The following is a 17,813-nucleotide window of genomic DNA, read 5'->3' on the forward strand; positions in this document are numbered from 1 at the left end:
CCTAATCAGCCAAATCATCAGGGTGGGTAAGAGAACGGGCAAAAGCACAGCGTGTACACTAAATACAAGATGGCTCAATCTTTACCCAATGAGCACTATAAGCACTACACACAGCCGAAAGGACCCAGCTCACCAAGAGCAACGTCATACAACATGTCGTAGAAACATTTGATGCTCGTGGAATAGCAAAACTCACAACTCTCTTTATATTTTATGACCTACATCATTTTCTTTTCATGCATTCATTCATTCATTCATTTCCCTTCACTTGTTTGTTTGTTTTGTCTTTCCACTTGTCTGCCCTCCACATGCATTCACTCATGTACCGTTTGTGTTAAAGAATAAGTATTTACATGCCTTATTTAAGTCAAAGTAGTAATACCTCAGTGTAGAAATAGTCTGTTACAAGTAAAAGTTCTGCATTTAAAATACTACTGGAGTAAAAGTACATACATATTATCAGAAAAATGTACTCGTAATGAAATGATCGAAAGTAAAAGTCAATGAGCATTTTAATGTTGGAGCTGGTGGAGTTGGAGTGAATGTCAACTGCGTGTTATCGTGTTCATTCAATCAATGCATCATATTTCATATTTCATAAAGATATTTGATCATTTGTGTTTTTGTGTAATGTCCCTTCACAGCCATAGTTCACCCACGCATGTGTTTTCACTGATGAGTGAACTGACTTACACCTCTGGGTTTTGGTTGTACAACTTCCCCCGTTATCATTCAAAGTCTGGAGTTTGGGAAATCAACTTTTCCTTCATTAAACAGAACGTGATATTTACCTCAACTAAGTGCCGTGAGAGTCTGAAGATAATCGTAATACGTTTGATAATGCTAGAATTGATTTGCCGATATTGTATAGCAAGATCTGATATGGCAGAAAACAATTGAAATACATTGTCAGTGAACATTTTACTAATAAGTCCTCTATCAACATTCTTGCCAGATACATGAACTAACAACATTTCCTCATAATGTAACAGTAATAGAAAACCACAGCCAGCTTGTTTCCCTCAAAATGTATTTGCTGTTACGAATAAGTTGTATATAAACATCATTTTTAGGATACAAAGTTGGAAATATTGTTTTGAAACTGCGACTTAAGTTAGTACACATGCACACATATTGGTTTGGGGATGCAGTAAATTAAAATTGTATTAAAGAGCAAGAACTACAACTCCCTTTTAACAACAAAATACAGATAAAACCAGTACTGTTATTAGGATCATAATGTAGTAGTCTTACTTTGAACTTGTGCAGGGCTTCATCATGAGTCAGACCATGTAGCGACTCTCCATTCAGCTCCAGGATCTCATCACCTGCAGACGACAGAAAGATCTCAGAGCATTAAAGGCGGTGCATCTACACACTGACACAGTTTAGAACTCTGAAATGGATAAGACTTATGGAAAAGAGTTCCCATCATTTCTCATACATTTACACTCTGTAAGACTTCATTACTACATCATTGTTACTAATTTACTTATTAAGAGATGACAAAATCTGAATCTTAACTGCTTTTATCTCCTGCTCCTCAACTTCCAAAACTTCCACTTCAACAGAGATTTCAACAGCTTTTATTACACTGTCATTAACATGTCATTAACCTTTCAACTAGCATTTCTCAACAGACAGTTAAACTGCTTTTATTTACTGCTACAGAGAGAGAAGTGAGAGAAAAAAAAGTTCTGGGATCCATATTCTATGTCTGATCGAAATGTGTTTCTCTCCTGTAATAATAACTTCAGATAAAAATGTTTTGCCAAGATAATCTTTCTAAGTTTTAAGAATGAAGTGTTGTGTGTTGTAATACTAATTTTTGCCACAAGAGGCTGAAGAGCACCACTATCCCATGTTCTTCATCTTTTCTACCATGTGACCTTTAATATCTCCGTGCACTGTCAGGGTGTTTTACCATAATTAGTAATAGAGAGCGCCCAGGTGAAAATTATAGAAAAATACTGTGACAAATTACACAAACACTTGAACTAAAGTATGAGCTTCATGGACAGAATGTTGTCCCTTACCCTCCTGCAGCCTTCCATCAGCAGCTGCTGCCCCTCCAGGGAAAATGGTCTTGACATAGATCCCCATTGGTCCATACATACTGTCCCTCCCACCCACTATACTGAAGCCCAGACCCTGGGAACAGCAGCAGACATATTATCAATAGCATTAGCAATGATTCACATCAACAACAATATAATCACAATCATAATCATAAAAGTAGGAGCAGTTTCACATTGTGTCCAATACGGGTACATAATTGATAGCAGAAGACTAGAACACTGGTTGAGTGTGAAAGGGAAACAGTAGTTTGTGTAAAGCAGTGATTCTCAACTGGTGGGTCGCGGACCCGTTTTCAGTGGGCATTTGCCTGAAAAAAAAAAAAAAAGAAGAAATCCTGTGCTTTTATTTTGAAGGGGATTTTTATGGAAGCCCATTCCCGAAAAAGAAAAGGTAACAAAAGAAAGAAAAAAAAAGAAATCCACAAAAAAAAAAAAAAGATTTCAATTTTATTTTGCTGGCTGAACAAAATAAAAAAATAACTGATTCTTCTTTTTTTGTTTTTCTTTTTTTTTTTTTTCGGGAGAAAAAAAATTAATAAAACAAACGCACCCTTGAATAGAACTTTAAACAAGAAGCAGCTCTGGAGTATAAAGAATAAAACCAATGTGGCTGAGATGGCGACCTGGTTTTTTTAATTAATTTTTTTTTGCTGGCAGAAAAAAAGTAAAAAGAAAAAAATAATAAACTTTTTTTTCCGGGAGGATTTCTTTTTTCTTTTTTTTTAGTTAACTTTTTTTTTCTTTTTTTGCTGGCGGAATGGGCTTCCATAGCTTTGTATGCAGCGGAGTGCCGTCTATTCACACTCCTTAACATTATTTGACGTTAATGCCTTGTATTGCTAATATCAGCAGCGGATAAACTGGAAACTATACGTCTGTCAAATACACTATAAGTAGACAAATTGAAGACATGTCGGATGACATCAAACAACAGACCACGGCTCAAATTTAGGCAAGTGGTCATTTTGCATTACAAATGGACGAATCTACAGACATCACAAACAAAGCGGTTTTACTCATTTACGTGAAACATGTGAGGGACGGGGACTGACAGGAACAATTTCTCTGCACAAGAGAGCTCCTACACTACGACTGCAGAGGACATCTTCAGATCAGGTTCAAACTGCACCATCTTTTCATTAAATACATTTGAGAAGTTGAACATTTTCCTTGATTTTGGTCGCGGCTTGTCATTAAGGGGTGATGGTGGGTCCCGCAGCCAGACCAGTTGAGAACCACTGGTGTAAAGAATAGAAGATGATGGTGAGTTTGCTCACGATCACACTAAGAGGTGTGAAGACATTTAAGTTGTTGTGTGTATGAGCAACAGCGCTATCAACAACCTGCAATGTAGACACATTGAACTATACAAAACTAGAATAGAAACCAGAGGCACTATTTGCGTCCCATAAAAATTATTACAGTCAAAGTGTATTGCTGAATTACAAATTAAGTTGATGAATCAAGAGCAATGAATACAATGTAATAAATAATAATTACATGTAAAATTGCACATGAGGAATGGGACTCGGGTGGTGGGTAAAGTGTCTGCAGTTAATGGTTAAAGAGCATGAAAGAAGTATATTATATGTGTTGAAGAGCAGAAGGGAGAGAAGACCCGTGGGAACACTTGCTCACAATATGATAGAACATTCAGAGATGAATTCAGGTTGTGGTGCTGGTGGATGGCTCCTACCTTGCCATGGCCCTTCATCAGCACAACATTACAGATTATGAAGGCTTGCATGTTGCTGCAGGAGTGTACTAGCTGGGCCGAGCTGAGAGAGCGGGAGGGACGCTGAACAGGCTGGAGAGGAGCAGCATGAAACACACACACACACACACACACACACACACACACAAACACACACACACACACACACACACACACACACACACACACACACACACAGCAGGGGATTATGTCATGTTTTCTTTTTTCTTTACTCCCAGGAAGTAGTAGTACTTTGACCTTTGACACCCGACCTTTGACCGACACCCCACTGTAAGAATCCCAGATGTTCCTCAATGAGTGAGAGAACCTCCGTGCTGCTGTCTGTCCTGTTGACTGTTCTCTTTAACCAGCAAACTGATCCGACTGACTGCTGTGAGTTTCCTGCTCCCGTCATGGCTGGATTAATAGTGGCTCCATATTACAGAAACTTCAGACTCTTCAGAAACGTCTTTAAGAACATGCAACAAGTAAGCAAAAAGAAGGTCTGAGGACTCACCTCAAGGACCTGATCATGCATGTATTTTGCTCTAGCAGTGTACATTTCAAAATGGCTCAAACCACCTAACCACACTAAACTAGGGGCTTTGGGGTTTTTCAGCCCGAGAGCATGCACTCGCTCACCAAGTTGGTAGTGCTGTGAAGTGTCAACTTTACTGAAGTCAAGTCTGTCAAGATCAACTCTGTCTCACTTTTCAGAACACATCAAACATCACCAGGTGTGTCAGAAGAGTCTGGTGGAGAAGAGGGAGTAACACTGCAGAGTGTAGACCGCAGAGAATAAAGCAGCTTTCACTTGTCAAATTGACTTATTGACCAAACTAAAATGGACAAATACATAAATCTTTGTTTGTGTCAGTTCAGGCATTGATTTTCTGCATCTTGCAGGCTTTCTCTTCTTTACAGGACGAGCACAAGTGAACAATATGTATGTATGGTCGTCAGGTGTGATCCTTCATGCATTCTGTTTAGAACATTAGAAAAACTCTAATACCTGTGTAGTGGTATGAGGAAACTCCAGCTGCTGGGACAGAGACTTCCTGTTTCCATAGAAACCCCCGTTCCCATGAGGATGAGTAGTATACAGCTCTGGAGTCTTCATGATGATGCTGTCCAGATCCCCAATCCAGTAAGGATGAACACCTGGTTAAAACACAGTGTCATCAGGATGAACATGAGGTTTAAAGTCAAGTTAGAAGAGAAGCAAAAGCAGCATTTAGACCGGCATTGACGTTGAACCAGTTCTTCATTGTGACTCTCAAAAGAGTTCAGTTACCGGCCACGACGGTTATGCTGGTGCTGTTTTCACCTTGTGAGTCTGTGTGCGTGTCGTCATGTTAACATTCTTGTAGCAGGAACTCTAGCTACAGGAACTGTCGCTGCTGGTTAATGCAACAACAATAACACCCGACCCACATAGCTAAGGGTGAGCTAAGGGCTACCTTTCGAGGTCATATCAACATGGACCAGTTGAGCCGGGGGTCGAACCGCTCAACTGCTCGAACACTGAGCCGCAGTCGCCACTGCTCACGATCTGTATCTCTGGAAGGGACGACAGGTTTCAACGACAGTCTGTGTCCTGCTGCAATAAGAACTCTGAAATCTGCCTCCTAATTTCAAATTCTTGCATGTTGCATTGGAATACATGCAGCTCCCCACTGTTCACCTCGGAATACTGAGATGATTATAAATTGTTTGATACGTTACGCCTGCCTATTGCTGACGTTGAGTACCAAATGCTTTTGTCCATGCCGACTGTGGTGGTGTGGCCGTCAAAAGTGAAGCGATGTCTTGGAGTGGATTACAGTGTGGAGGGGTTTCCTGATTACTGAGAGTACATGTTGTACTTAGTATGATGATAAATACACACTGACATCTACAATCCGTTTATTCCAATCTCACGCCGTTGGAACTGTAAGTGCATGCATTTCTCACAATTAGGACCACATTTCCCATAAGCGGTGTGGCTTCCTGGTTCTAAAAGGATATTACTCCCTGGCCTCACACCTCCCTGAAGACAATAAACATATTAGAACCAATTTTCCCATCACCGTCCCTCTCCTTCCATCGTCTGTCTTTACTTTACACTCTAAAAGCTTCAGATGCAGAACAGCAGCCTCCTCCTGTTCCTGCAGCTTCCCACACAGATCCGACCGGCTCACGGTGGAGTTCATGGTTCTCACTCCTCTTGGTGATTGTTAATTGTACTTTTGAGTGAAAACTGTATGATACACACCGGTTGAGTTGGAGCGCGTCCTATTGCTGACCACCTGTCCCGGTGGGCTCTGCTCAGTCTCCTCTGCATCCCAGCACCTCTCTTCATTCACCTCTGGGATGGAGAACTAAACACACACACACACACACACATGGACACACACTTATGTCAAAGAGACACAAAGAAATTGCAATGTGAGATGAGATTATTTTGTAATGATGGCATACATATAAATATAACAGTGGGTCAGATTAAACTCCAGGTGAAAGATGAGTTTACCTTGAGGTGGTTGTTGTTGGCAAGAAGTTCTTCATCTGTGTATCCGGGCAATGACTGAGCATCAGATGGGGAAATGAGAGCCGGGTGTGGTAGGTTTGCAGCCAGACTTTGGGAATGTAGAGTGTCTTCACATGTGGAAGTGTCCTGTAGTACACAAAAACGCCGGTCATGAGGCATGTCAATGGCAGAATGTACCTTTAAAGTCCACTTCAGCCATTCACCAGTTCCCATGGTCCTCTCTACACATTCTGCTTTTACGGTACAAAGCAGGACCGTTCTAAACCCTGCTGCACTACAAAGATCACGCCATCGGTGTGGAACAATTTGAAATGGCTGGACAATGCGGGAAAGACCAGTTAATTAAGGGTCTTGTTTGGTTTGATGATGGTGGGTCGAGGAGAGGGATGAACGAGGTCTTTGCTGGGGTTCAGCTCGTAGTCCCGAGTGTGGAAAGCAATCTAACTGTCAGTCTGACCGAAAGAAACACCCGGCCGGGAGAGCTCAGTCAAACGGAGGTGAAAGGGGTTAGACTCACATAAACAGGTCTGCCCAGGTGATTGACTTAATGAGGCACAGGTGGTGGTATCAACACGACATAGGTCATCAAATTAGTGGAGGAGAAGCGTGGTCTTGATCCTGAACCTTAGTTACAATAACAACTTCATTTATCAGGACACTTTAAGATAGAAAGCAAGACAAGGCCGTCGATCATTTAAACCTTTGAGTATCATATGAAGTAGTATGATAGTGTAGTTACAGTAGTAGCAGTATTGTTTAATATAGAGCTATGTAATGTAGCTCATTAGCATGTCGATAGTATTATAGTAGTATAGTAAAGTAGAGTCAAGTGAAATGTAATATAATATTAGGAAGTATCGTAGAGTTGTACAGTATGGTATATGGTAGTTTAGTATGATATAATATAAATTGGGGTAGTATCATATAGTATGATAGAAGTAGTATACTAGTATAGTAAAGTAGAGCAAAGTAAAGGTAGAGTAGAGTCCAGTCTATGGTTAACCCTTCAATGGGATCAAGAACAACAATTGACTGACTTATATCACTGACCATACAAGTTCTATGTGTTTACATGATGAATAAATGACCGTTATCATGAAAACACATTTCAACTTGACATCTGTTTTTGTGACAATGGTGCGGTTGAAAGTGGACAGATGTGCAATCTGCGAACGCAAAGAGGTTAAAGCGAACTGCAGAATGACGAGCCGATGCCTCGGCATCAACTCAGGGCCGAAACAAAGCGAAGCCAGGGGACGTAGAGCACGAGGAAACCACAGGAGCAGAGAGGCAGGAGAAAAGTGTGGAGAAGCACCAGGTATAACAGGGAAGACCAGCCAATAAAATACAAAAGTAAAGCGTTGTACAGTAGTATAGTACAGTATAGAATGGAGTAGTATAATATAGTTTAGGTAGTAGAGTACAGTGTAGTGTAGTTTAATTCATAAGCAGCAAAACAGTGCAGTTCTATACAGTCAGAGCTTCTACTGCGACATGGATGGAGTTGTTTAACTGACATTTTTAAGTGAGTCCCCGAACTTTAAAGGTCCATCTCTCCGTGGCAACACAGTCTTATTTGTCACGTGGATTATCATGAACTCTTTGGAACCCCGTGAAAGGGGGGCGTTTCATGACTGAAGGGAGCCGTTATAAAAGAATCTAAATCAAACAGAGACAGCATTGAAAACAGAATCAGCTGAGCCCAGTCATCACATATTAGACATTCTTTCCTACTGCTCCTTTCCTCCATTTCTCCTTCAGCTTTTTCCAGCCTCCTCAAAGTGACTCAAGCAGATTTGGCAGCGTGATGATGCGTTCACTGCCCAGCAGGGAAAAGCTCCCACAGCGACAGCAGTATTAAAACCTCGCGGCGTACGTAGGCTACTGCCTCTGTGGCTCCTGAGGAGCGATGACTCACAGCATGCTCAGCTCAGTGCAACACCTCTGGTCCACAGTCACACATCCATCCACGAGCATTGGACTCCTCGCTCCAGGTGTAAAGCTGTCACTCTTTATATGTGATGAAAGATATAACATAAAGAACACATTTGTTTTCTCACAACAACATTTTAAAGATTGATATGAAATTACAAAACGTTTCATCCACCTTCCATGACTGGCTGAAGAGATGCCCAAAGGTTATTACAGAAATCCACGAGCCTACACATGACATATATATGTGTGTGACCGCATGTTCTTCTTCTCACATTATGCTTCTTGTTGACCAAATTCTTTACATTCCTTTTTGTGTTTGTGTGTTCTGCTCTGACTGAGCTCCAGCCTTGTGTCTGAGTGTGTGTGGGAAGACTCAGCCATGTCGGGCATGCATCTGCTCATTGAGACATTGATTTGAATTTAAATTCATTCACTGAGCTCATGAGTACTCAGGATAGTGAAACTTATTCATGTCTTTATTACTTCCTACTAGAATACTGTGATTATGTGTCAAAATAAGACTATTAACCTTCGCATCATCCTGGTTATTCACCTTTTTGCATCTTTGATTTGGAAAATTGCTCATAATACACAATATTGATAATAACGGAGCAAACCAAATGTATGAAAAATCATGTGCCCCAAAATGAAGTTGAGGATATGAGGGAGTAGAAGTTGCACTCTGACATATTCAAGATACATTAACCAACATGTAACACATAGTTTACACACAACATGCCTCTATTTGCATCACAACGCACTGTGTCTGCTGATGAGCTGTCATTGTTCAGCAGTATTCTGCTTTATTGGACAGAAGACAGCAGGGCCGTGTTCTCTTAAACAGTCAGGAAAAGAGGAACCATTTCATGCGTCAGCTGCCGTTACCTCGCTGTAGACTTTAATGTGAATGCTCCTCAGCCTCTCCCCTGCCATCCAAGCACTGCCGTCGAGAAACTGTCCGTTAAAGGGTGCCAGCTTGTCTGGGCTCATGAAGCTGCAGCCTCTGGAGAGAAAACATATACCGGAGGGTCAAACCTCACTGCATGACTCATTCAGATATACATGATATAACTAGTACAGTTAGACCGATATGGGATTTTAGAAGTCCCTATTCACGCCAAAACTATGTAAAAATCTAAAATATCTGCACATTTATTTTAGGTGGAACACTAAAGCCCACATTACTGAAGGTTATCGGATTAAAGGTGTCACCACTTGTACCGCTATGGAACCAGGTTTGTACCAGTGTTTGGGTTTACAACACATGCATGTACACGGGCAACACGACACATAATATGAAAAGAAACGCAGCAATGCGCCAACAGAGACAGAGTTTATATAACGCACAAAATTGAATATTTCTAAAAATCTGCCTTACGAGTACTATTTGAGGAAGCAAATGCACTCAACACATTTATTAGACCTCAAGGATACACTAAGTGCGCTTTGGTAACCTTGAAAGTGAATATAAACTTGCTTTGTTTACATGAAAGCTCCCAATGGCACCTTTAAGTTTGGCTGTGTGAAAGCAGGTTTCAGTATTTCAGTAGAATACCAGTGTTTCAGTAAATCTCTATAAATAGACCAAAGGCAACAGGACTAGCTGTTCTGTTTGTTCTCTGAGCAGTATTGACTAAACACACTGGAAGAGGCTTTGGCTGATTGCAGGTAAACAGCGTGGAGAGAAAAAGAGGCAGAAAAATGTTCAGAAATGTAATCTGTGATCGCCTGACGATGATGACGCTTTTAATTGGTTTAAAATGAGCTCGTTAACTGGCTACTTGTGAAACCATCCAGTCGTCTCTCAGCTCCAACTCCTGTCTTGTGTCTGAAGTTCTAAAGTGACTGTAAACAACGAGCAGAACACAGAAAAGGAAGTCTTGGCCCGGATATCTGCTGGCTACACCAGAACCCCAGAAATACAGCCCCTCGCCCCCGGAGGCGGCTCGTCGTCACACCGATAGCTGGTGCGTTCAGACAGCCCCTCCCCCCCAACACGGAGAGCGATCAGTTCCAGTGCAGATGCTGGTTCACCTGTAGCCTGTCCATCATGTAACTCGACTCTGTTTCCTTCTCAGAGGAGACAAATTGTAGAGATCTCATTTACACAGAGACCTCTAAACCTTTTAGATGAGGTCTGGCACAGTGTTCTCTATGTCAATGCATCTTTCCTGATCTACGTATGATATCCAGACGCAGGTTATTGTTAAGAGCAGGAGGAAATGTCAATCAATGCTTTCTCTCTTAGTGATGATTGGATTATTTTCTTTCCTGCTACACTTTATCATTTATTCCACATTTTTGTATATTTACACAAATTCAGATTTCACCATTATTTTCCAGCACTTAGAGTTGTGGTGCTGTTTTTACCTGTGTAGGTTCCCTTCATTTCCTGGCTCCACATTAGAGTCTTTTTCCTCTGTCTGGACGCCGTTATCAGCCATTTGTGGTCCACACACGTCCTCAGCGGGCCCTGTGGCTACACACATCCTCCAGATACTACTCTCCTACAGCCACACACACATATACACACACACAGATACACAGTGAACCTCTATACAGGCAGGCAGAAAGCCAGCTTCAGGAGCATATCAACCATCTGTCTGAGTGACAGCAAAGAAAGAGAAAACAGCAGAAAGGTTTTACCTGGGCCATGTAGGATTCAATGGCTCTTAGGGGACGGTACGATCTGTGACCAGATTATTAAATATAATACAGACAGCTGTGATTCTTAAGGTAAGCATGTATTTCCTTTATGTCAATTACTTAAAAAATGGAGCAATCACAAATGTGAACATGTAATCATGTGAAACAAAGTAATCCAATAAATGATGAGCGTGAATGAATCTCTGTATGACAACATGGCTCTATTTAGAGAGACGTCATTCATACACGTCTGTTTGAGTGTTAAGGAGGTGGTTTCACATGGACATGGCTCTGGTCTAGTTTCTGTCTGGTAGGTGATTAAGAATGATTGACGTTTAAGAATTAGCCCCAGAGGGGCACTGCTCCATGTCAGGGTTGTTTTGCAGCCCAGGATTGAGTCCCAACATGTGAACAATGTCATTGTTAGCATGTTAGCATGTTAGCATGCCAATGTTGGATGCAGAGTTGCTAACTTGTTAACTTGTTGTTGTTTTTTTAAGTAGCAGGCAGTCACATTTATTATTATAATTCATTGATCAAATTAATTATCATAAGTCCAAAAACCCACAGCTTCTTGAGAGGACACGCACACAAATCGTGAATTTCAATAAGAGATTGCTTGATATAAATACAAATGTCTTAAGAATTGAATCAAGTAAATGACTCTAGACTGAATGAGCAAATGTAGATAAACACAATGAATTTAACAATATGTGTCTGGAAATATAAAGTGTCTAACTTTTAGCTACCTCATTTAAAAATTGCAAGCAATATAGAAAATAAATGGAACAGATGAGTACGTAATGCAACTTAAAGGCTTCTTTACTTCTCCAACAAGTTGAGATGCTGTAGGTCAGTGGTTCCCAGCCTGGGGGAGGGCCCCCATCAAAGGGGCCCCAATGATCACAGGGGGTGGGTCAGGATCTGCCTGCTCTGAGGTTGTATAACTAAAATCTTATTAACACACTTACTGGATAATTTATACAAAAGTCTTTATATGAAAGTATTTCAAAATAGATAGTTTCTAGTCCTCACCCCAAAAATAGCGTCTCCTTAGTAGGTCATATTCTGTTAAAAGACATTTGTGCACAGTGTCTAATTTTATTTTACTTAAGCTTTATTTAACCAGGCGAGTCATTACGAATACATTCTTATTTACAATGGCGGCCTGTCTACTCTAATATTATTAACGTTATACTTTGTACTATGTGTAGAGTTAGAGTTTGTGTAGGATTGTTTCCAACTCATGTGATCCAAACATTTTCAATCCCGAGAGCGCTGTAAAGTAAAATCAGTCAAGACGCCGTCACTTTATTTATGACGAGTTCTATACATTAAAGACAGTTGATTTCATCAAAACAGACTTAACTCATTTCATATACTTATTACTTATATATACTTATACTTATCCATTCACTAAACGGCTCTAAAGCGATCTTAGGTGGGAAGCAGCAAAGAAACGCCCTGATGTATCAGGTTTACTGGTGTTGAAAGAAGATGTAATCTATATGTTCTTCAATGCGTGGAATAACAAAGATGATATCTCTGATTGTCCTGCATCGATTTTGATACTTTGAAAACAAATTCTCAAACTTTCCATTGAGAGTTCTACAATGTTATGAGGGTGCAACCCTGAATCAGTGGAGGACTCTTTAAAGTACACCGCCTCATGAAAATGAGTGAGCTAGATCTATGCTGCAGTAAAAAGATAGTTGTCTAGGGGTGGACTGCCTGAACGAGCTCGCAGGCAAATTGAATGTTTATTTATTTCAGAAATCCGCTTAAAAACTGTGTAACAATTTATTGGAAACATAATTACACTAAATGAAATAACTAAATGTTAGTATAAGCTCAGTACTGATATATGTTGTATAAACAGAACAGTAAAACAAACCCTGTCTTTGTCTGAATGTTTGACATTCAGGTCAGTCACAGCTCTCAACCTACCAAACCACCAACACATGAAACAGCAACACACCACTGTGTGGTCAGGCTTGGCACAGACAAACAACAAACACTCATTTGTACATATTATTCTGTCAAAAATGACAATTGGTGAATATATGAGTTGACTTATACATGTGTGTTAAATAGTAGATGTTTCAGGTCATTAGACAATATGAATTACCCTTTAGTGGGCAACTACAAAATGCTAAGCTACTGCTACTACTACTAGTGCAACTGCTACTTCTGCTACTGCTACTACTACTGCTACTATTTCAGGTACTACAACTACTACTATTACCACTAGTACAACTGCTACTACTAGTACAACTACTCTTACTACTAGTACAATTGCTATATGGCTTCTACTACTACTACTGCTACTACTACTACTACTACTAATAGTACAACTGCTACTACTACAACTGCTGCTACTATTACTGCTAGTACCCATCCTACTACTACTACTACTGCTGCCACTCTTACTACGAGTGCAACTGCTACTACTGCTTCTACTACTACAACTGCTATTACTTTTACTACTACTACTACTAGTAATACAACTGCTTCTTCTACTACTGCTAGTACAACTCCTACTACCACTAGTGCAACTGCTGCTACTGCTTTTACTACTACTTCTACTACTACAACTGCTTTACTACATTAAGTCTGCTACTACTGCTACTAATGAAGCTCTAGCGTAAGTTCAGTTAGGAAGACTATCCTCTTGTATGCTTAGGCTTATAATGTATTTCTCATACATCTGCCATTCTTTCCACTCGCATGCTCACTCATTATTTCCTTGCTGTCATTGTTTGAGGCTATCAGCTGTTTAGAATTCATCCTCTCGGGACCATGAATCGCTGTACAAAGTTTCAACCCAATCAGGAGTTATTTCTGTCGGGACCATGGCGGTGGACTGACCGACCGGTCTATTGTCATCCCAAGAGTAGTGCTGCTAGTATGGCCAAATAATTACGATGAAGACAGGCAACAACAAGGATCTTCCTCAGTTTAGAGAAGAGTATGGGTGAGAAAGTTCATCAGTCGCAGATTATCTTATCTTTATAAGCAAATGATCACTAGCTGCTGCCGTACCTTGATGCTGAAGGCCCTCCTTATGCTCCTTTTGTTCTCCCTGAGTGTGGCGGTATGATGCATCTCGTTATCTGACTCAGTGCCTCCTCTCTTCTCCAGGGCTGATTGCTGGGTTGTCCTCCAGTGTCCCTTTCCTGTATCTCTGCACCGTGTTTGATCCCGACCGGTCACGTCTGCCCTGCAGCCTGGGCCCCACGTCCTGCGCCCGTCTGACACAGCATGCCCCTCTTCTGGACAGTCATCATTAGTTTTAGAGTGACACAGGATCAGGGACCTGGACAGAGTCAGTGAAAGTCACAACGTCATATGTGTACAGATTGTAAAGCCCACTGAGGCAAATTTGTGATTTGTGAACAAAAATTGGATTGAATTAATAGCAAGACTAAACAACTGGAGTAATTCAGCCACGAGCCATCACTCGCATGCAGCACATGACCCTGACCTGCCCGTCAATCCATTTTTTCACTCTACTCTTGTCGCAGATACAGGACACTTAGATGGAAAAAGGCCAACCCATTCTCACAACTTGTCAAATACCAACAAGGCACCCTTTAGTGTCCGTATGAGATGCACCCCAATGTAAACCCATCCATGTAATTATTAGACACTCAGAACAACTAACGAAGTATAAAGAGCAGGAAAGTCCTTTGGGTGGATGGTTGAGTCAAACACAGGCTGTCACCCAGGAGGCAGCTGTTCATGTCCCATAAAACTAAGTCAACGTTGACTTATTCTACCTTTGGTTTTGTTACGTAACGTATGTATCTGTTATGTAACTAAGCAGCGTTAGTTAGTTAAGTACTAGCATACTTATTTTACGTATCTAACAGACTTATTTTTACCCAAACCACAATCCAAACCAAATAAACTTCAAGACTAGGTTTACCTACTTTGGAAGTTTATTTTGAAAAGAAACATGTATGCATGTAACAAGTGGAAACTAGCACTCCAAAACTGAAGCTAGCTCTACAGAGCATCATAGTTTGAAGCATAGGGCTGCTGTTTGACGAGATGGCAGTGTGAATGTGTTGAAAAGACATGTGTTAGCTGTGCTAAATTCCATAGCCCGCTAATCACAATAACACATGTTTTCTGTACGAATGCATTTATGCTGTTTGTCATATGTACATTTATTTTTGTTCTTTTGCTCACAAAGAAATAACAAAAACAAACAAACTATCTCTTTTCATCATAAAGATTGACCCTGTGCAGCACTAGTTGTAAGCCTTTGAGTAATGCTGGTACCTGGAGAGCATGGCCAGTTTCTTGGAGCGGTGGTTGTGGCTGCTGGTTGGGTTGTTGCGCCGTTCCTCCTGGTCCCTGCGTCTCCTTTCCATCCTCCTAGCAGCCGCTGTGCTGGCTCTCCTCCTCTGGTGGGAGTATCTCTGAGGCATGGCCGTCAGCGTGTGTGTATGTGTGTGCGGCGGGAGCTCGGGAACCATCACACTCCTCCCAGCCGGCCCGAAGCCTAATGGAGAGGGACGCTCTGGAGGGCAATTAGAAAACTGAGTTAGGACAGTCTGACTGCATCCGTGTGTGTAAGTGTTCTGAGAAACAGCTGAGGCATTTGAGGAGGCTCGTGGAGATTAAAAAAAAACGCTTTTCTTTCCCTGCTTTGAAAAAATGGCAAAGTTTTCCTCAGTCCTCATGACTTCACACACAGTTATGTTCTCTCACTTAGTGGACATTACTACATACAAACGCACATTCATTTCAAGAGTGACCTGACTCTAACCCAAGTCTTCACCCTAAAATATAATGATATACATTAAGGGGACATGCATTTTGCAGCTGGTGAGCTAGTAGAGGCTCACTGCTAGTATAATTCATTTTTTTAATTTACAAAATCTACTGGGTGAAAGCAGAAAATGGTGTTAGTCGTGTTGTTGCTGGTCCCATCAATGTGCTGCAGTGAATGATGGTCTGTACACATCAACACTTCACGTTCTAGAGTGCACTATAGGAAGACCCTCGTATGCATTATACATTCTAGTGGAGATGGCCTCTCCCATTTGCCATGACCACTTAGTAAACAATGTGCAGAGACTCTTTCACTGAAACCCATACGGACTTTCGTCTGACATCATTATCTTGCTCTTCCCCTCACAGTCGGGGCCTGACTGGCTCAGAAGGTTTGAGCAGCTCTTCAGCTGGATGTTAGTGCTTGGATTGCCCGAGACATACTTGCCTTGGGATCATTTCACATTACCTATATTTGTAAAAATGCATATAGGTGATTGGGAAGGAGGTAAAAAAAACGACTTTATGGTCTCGCTTGACACAACCAACAACATCATGTGGTGAATGTCAAGTTTTAGAGATTGCCGAAGTAGGCAACAGAAGGTTATGTTGTGAAGTGTCCTCGTCTTTTAGATCTACTCATGTGGTGATTTTAGATCACAAACATCCTGGAGAAGTCTCTTCAACATGTTAATGGTGGTGCACTTATCTTGGACTATGGACGATTTGCTACTAGGCTACTAGGAAAAGATTTCATTCGACAAAAAAAGCTGAATGACAATTCGATTTTTTGAATAGGCTAAATATACCCCAGAACAAGGCCACACAAACAAAAGATGAAAAGGAAGCGTGTATTTTAATGTGGCATGTGAGCCTGCTGATGCACACGCTCTCTACTGCAGGGAGACAGGTTACAATGATATATATTGGTTTTTCCACTAGCAGCCAACACCTGTCCGCTAAGCCGTTTGCCGGGTAGTTTGGAGTCAGATTTTAATTTTGTTGGTGGACTCAGATCCAGGTGTCTCAGACTGTGTGAGTGCTGAGCAGGTTCAGCATTTCTTTGAGCTCTGTTTACCGTCTCAAATCTTTCCACAGCTTGCTTAGACCATCACTAGTTTTCTGAGCGCTGAGCTCCAGAGCCTGAAAGCATGTTAGTTCCAACAGACGCTGGTAGTCACTTGCTGCGACGTAATGCTATATTGAACTTTGATATGTCTTGCTTTGGTGTTTGGAAATGTAACATAAAACGTAGTTAATGTCTGCAACACTACTATTTAATGTGATGGAATCTTGTTGTGAAAGGCACATTAAATGTACAATGATACGATACATCTTGGCCTGTCCTCAAGGCTAAGGAAAGGTGCTTCAATGCTTCCTGTATTAGCTCCTTCAGCATAGGAAACACTGGACCTTCCTTTACGAAAGGAAAGAAGATGATTCCGAACCACAAATCCTTGCGGCGGCAACATTTAAAGTGACGCATCATTCGGCAGCCCATGAAAACAAACGATGTGTTTATGTTACGCAGATTTAACAATTACGCTCATACAGTCATAAAGTAATGGGATTCATGATGATGAATATGAACAGACAGCGACAATCCTTTAGTTGCAATTCATATGTATTTATTTACTTTGAACATGTAACAAATAAGTTTAAAAAAAGAATACGAAATAAAATGAACAGTAAATATAGAGAACTGTCAATGAACAAATTCTCAATAACAAGAAGCATTCGTAAAAAACACAACAAGCTAAATTATTAAACTGTTAAAAAGCAAAATATAACCGAACCTTTGAATCTACATTACATGCACAAAGGAAATATTGATATTGAACAGTTTCATTGATGTTGCACACGAGTGAATTGTTTCTACTGAAGCATGTTGATTGTTAGTGTGACAGCAGCAGGAAGGAAGGAGCTCCGGTTTCTCTCCTTCACACCACGAGTGAAGCAGCCTCTCACAGAAGAAGCTCTTTATAAAGCCTGCATGCTGCACAGTAACAGACTTCATGGGGTCATGTTTTAGTTGTGCTTTGTGTAGTCCTTCTTCGTTGTAGTTTCTCCATGGCAGACCTCCGTCAGCGACATCCGCCGTCGCATCATAATGACGTAGCTTAGTGAA

At 41.0% G+C, this 17,813-nt stretch overlaps 1 protein-coding gene across 1 annotated transcript in view; it reads right to left on the minus strand.

Annotated features, from left to right (window-relative positions):
* Positions 1–17,813, minus strand: part of il16 (interleukin 16) — a gene marked incomplete at its 5' end in the record, with an annotated part of 37,113 nt that overhangs the window by 14,909 nt on the left and 4,391 nt on the right. Inside the window, 10 exons of the mRNA XM_079160329.1 lie at positions 1,255–1,328; positions 2,037–2,151; positions 3,775–3,885; positions 4,805–4,953; positions 6,047–6,152; positions 6,305–6,448; positions 9,143–9,260; positions 10,628–10,764; positions 13,946–14,219; positions 15,191–15,431. Of these exons, the coding sequence (XP_079016455.1) occupies positions 1,255–1,328; positions 2,037–2,151; positions 3,775–3,885; positions 4,805–4,953; positions 6,047–6,152; positions 6,305–6,448; positions 9,143–9,260; positions 10,628–10,764; positions 13,946–14,219; positions 15,191–15,431 (1,469 nt within the window). The remainder of the gene's footprint in view (positions 1–1,254; positions 1,329–2,036; positions 2,152–3,774; positions 3,886–4,804; positions 4,954–6,046; positions 6,153–6,304; positions 6,449–9,142; positions 9,261–10,627; positions 10,765–13,945; positions 14,220–15,190; positions 15,432–17,813) is intronic.

The sequence above is a fragment of the Pholis gunnellus genome, assembly GCF_910591455.1.
Source record: "Pholis gunnellus genome assembly, chromosome: 1".
In the NCBI taxonomy this organism is placed as follows: domain Eukaryota; kingdom Metazoa; phylum Chordata; class Actinopteri; order Perciformes; family Pholidae; genus Pholis; species Pholis gunnellus.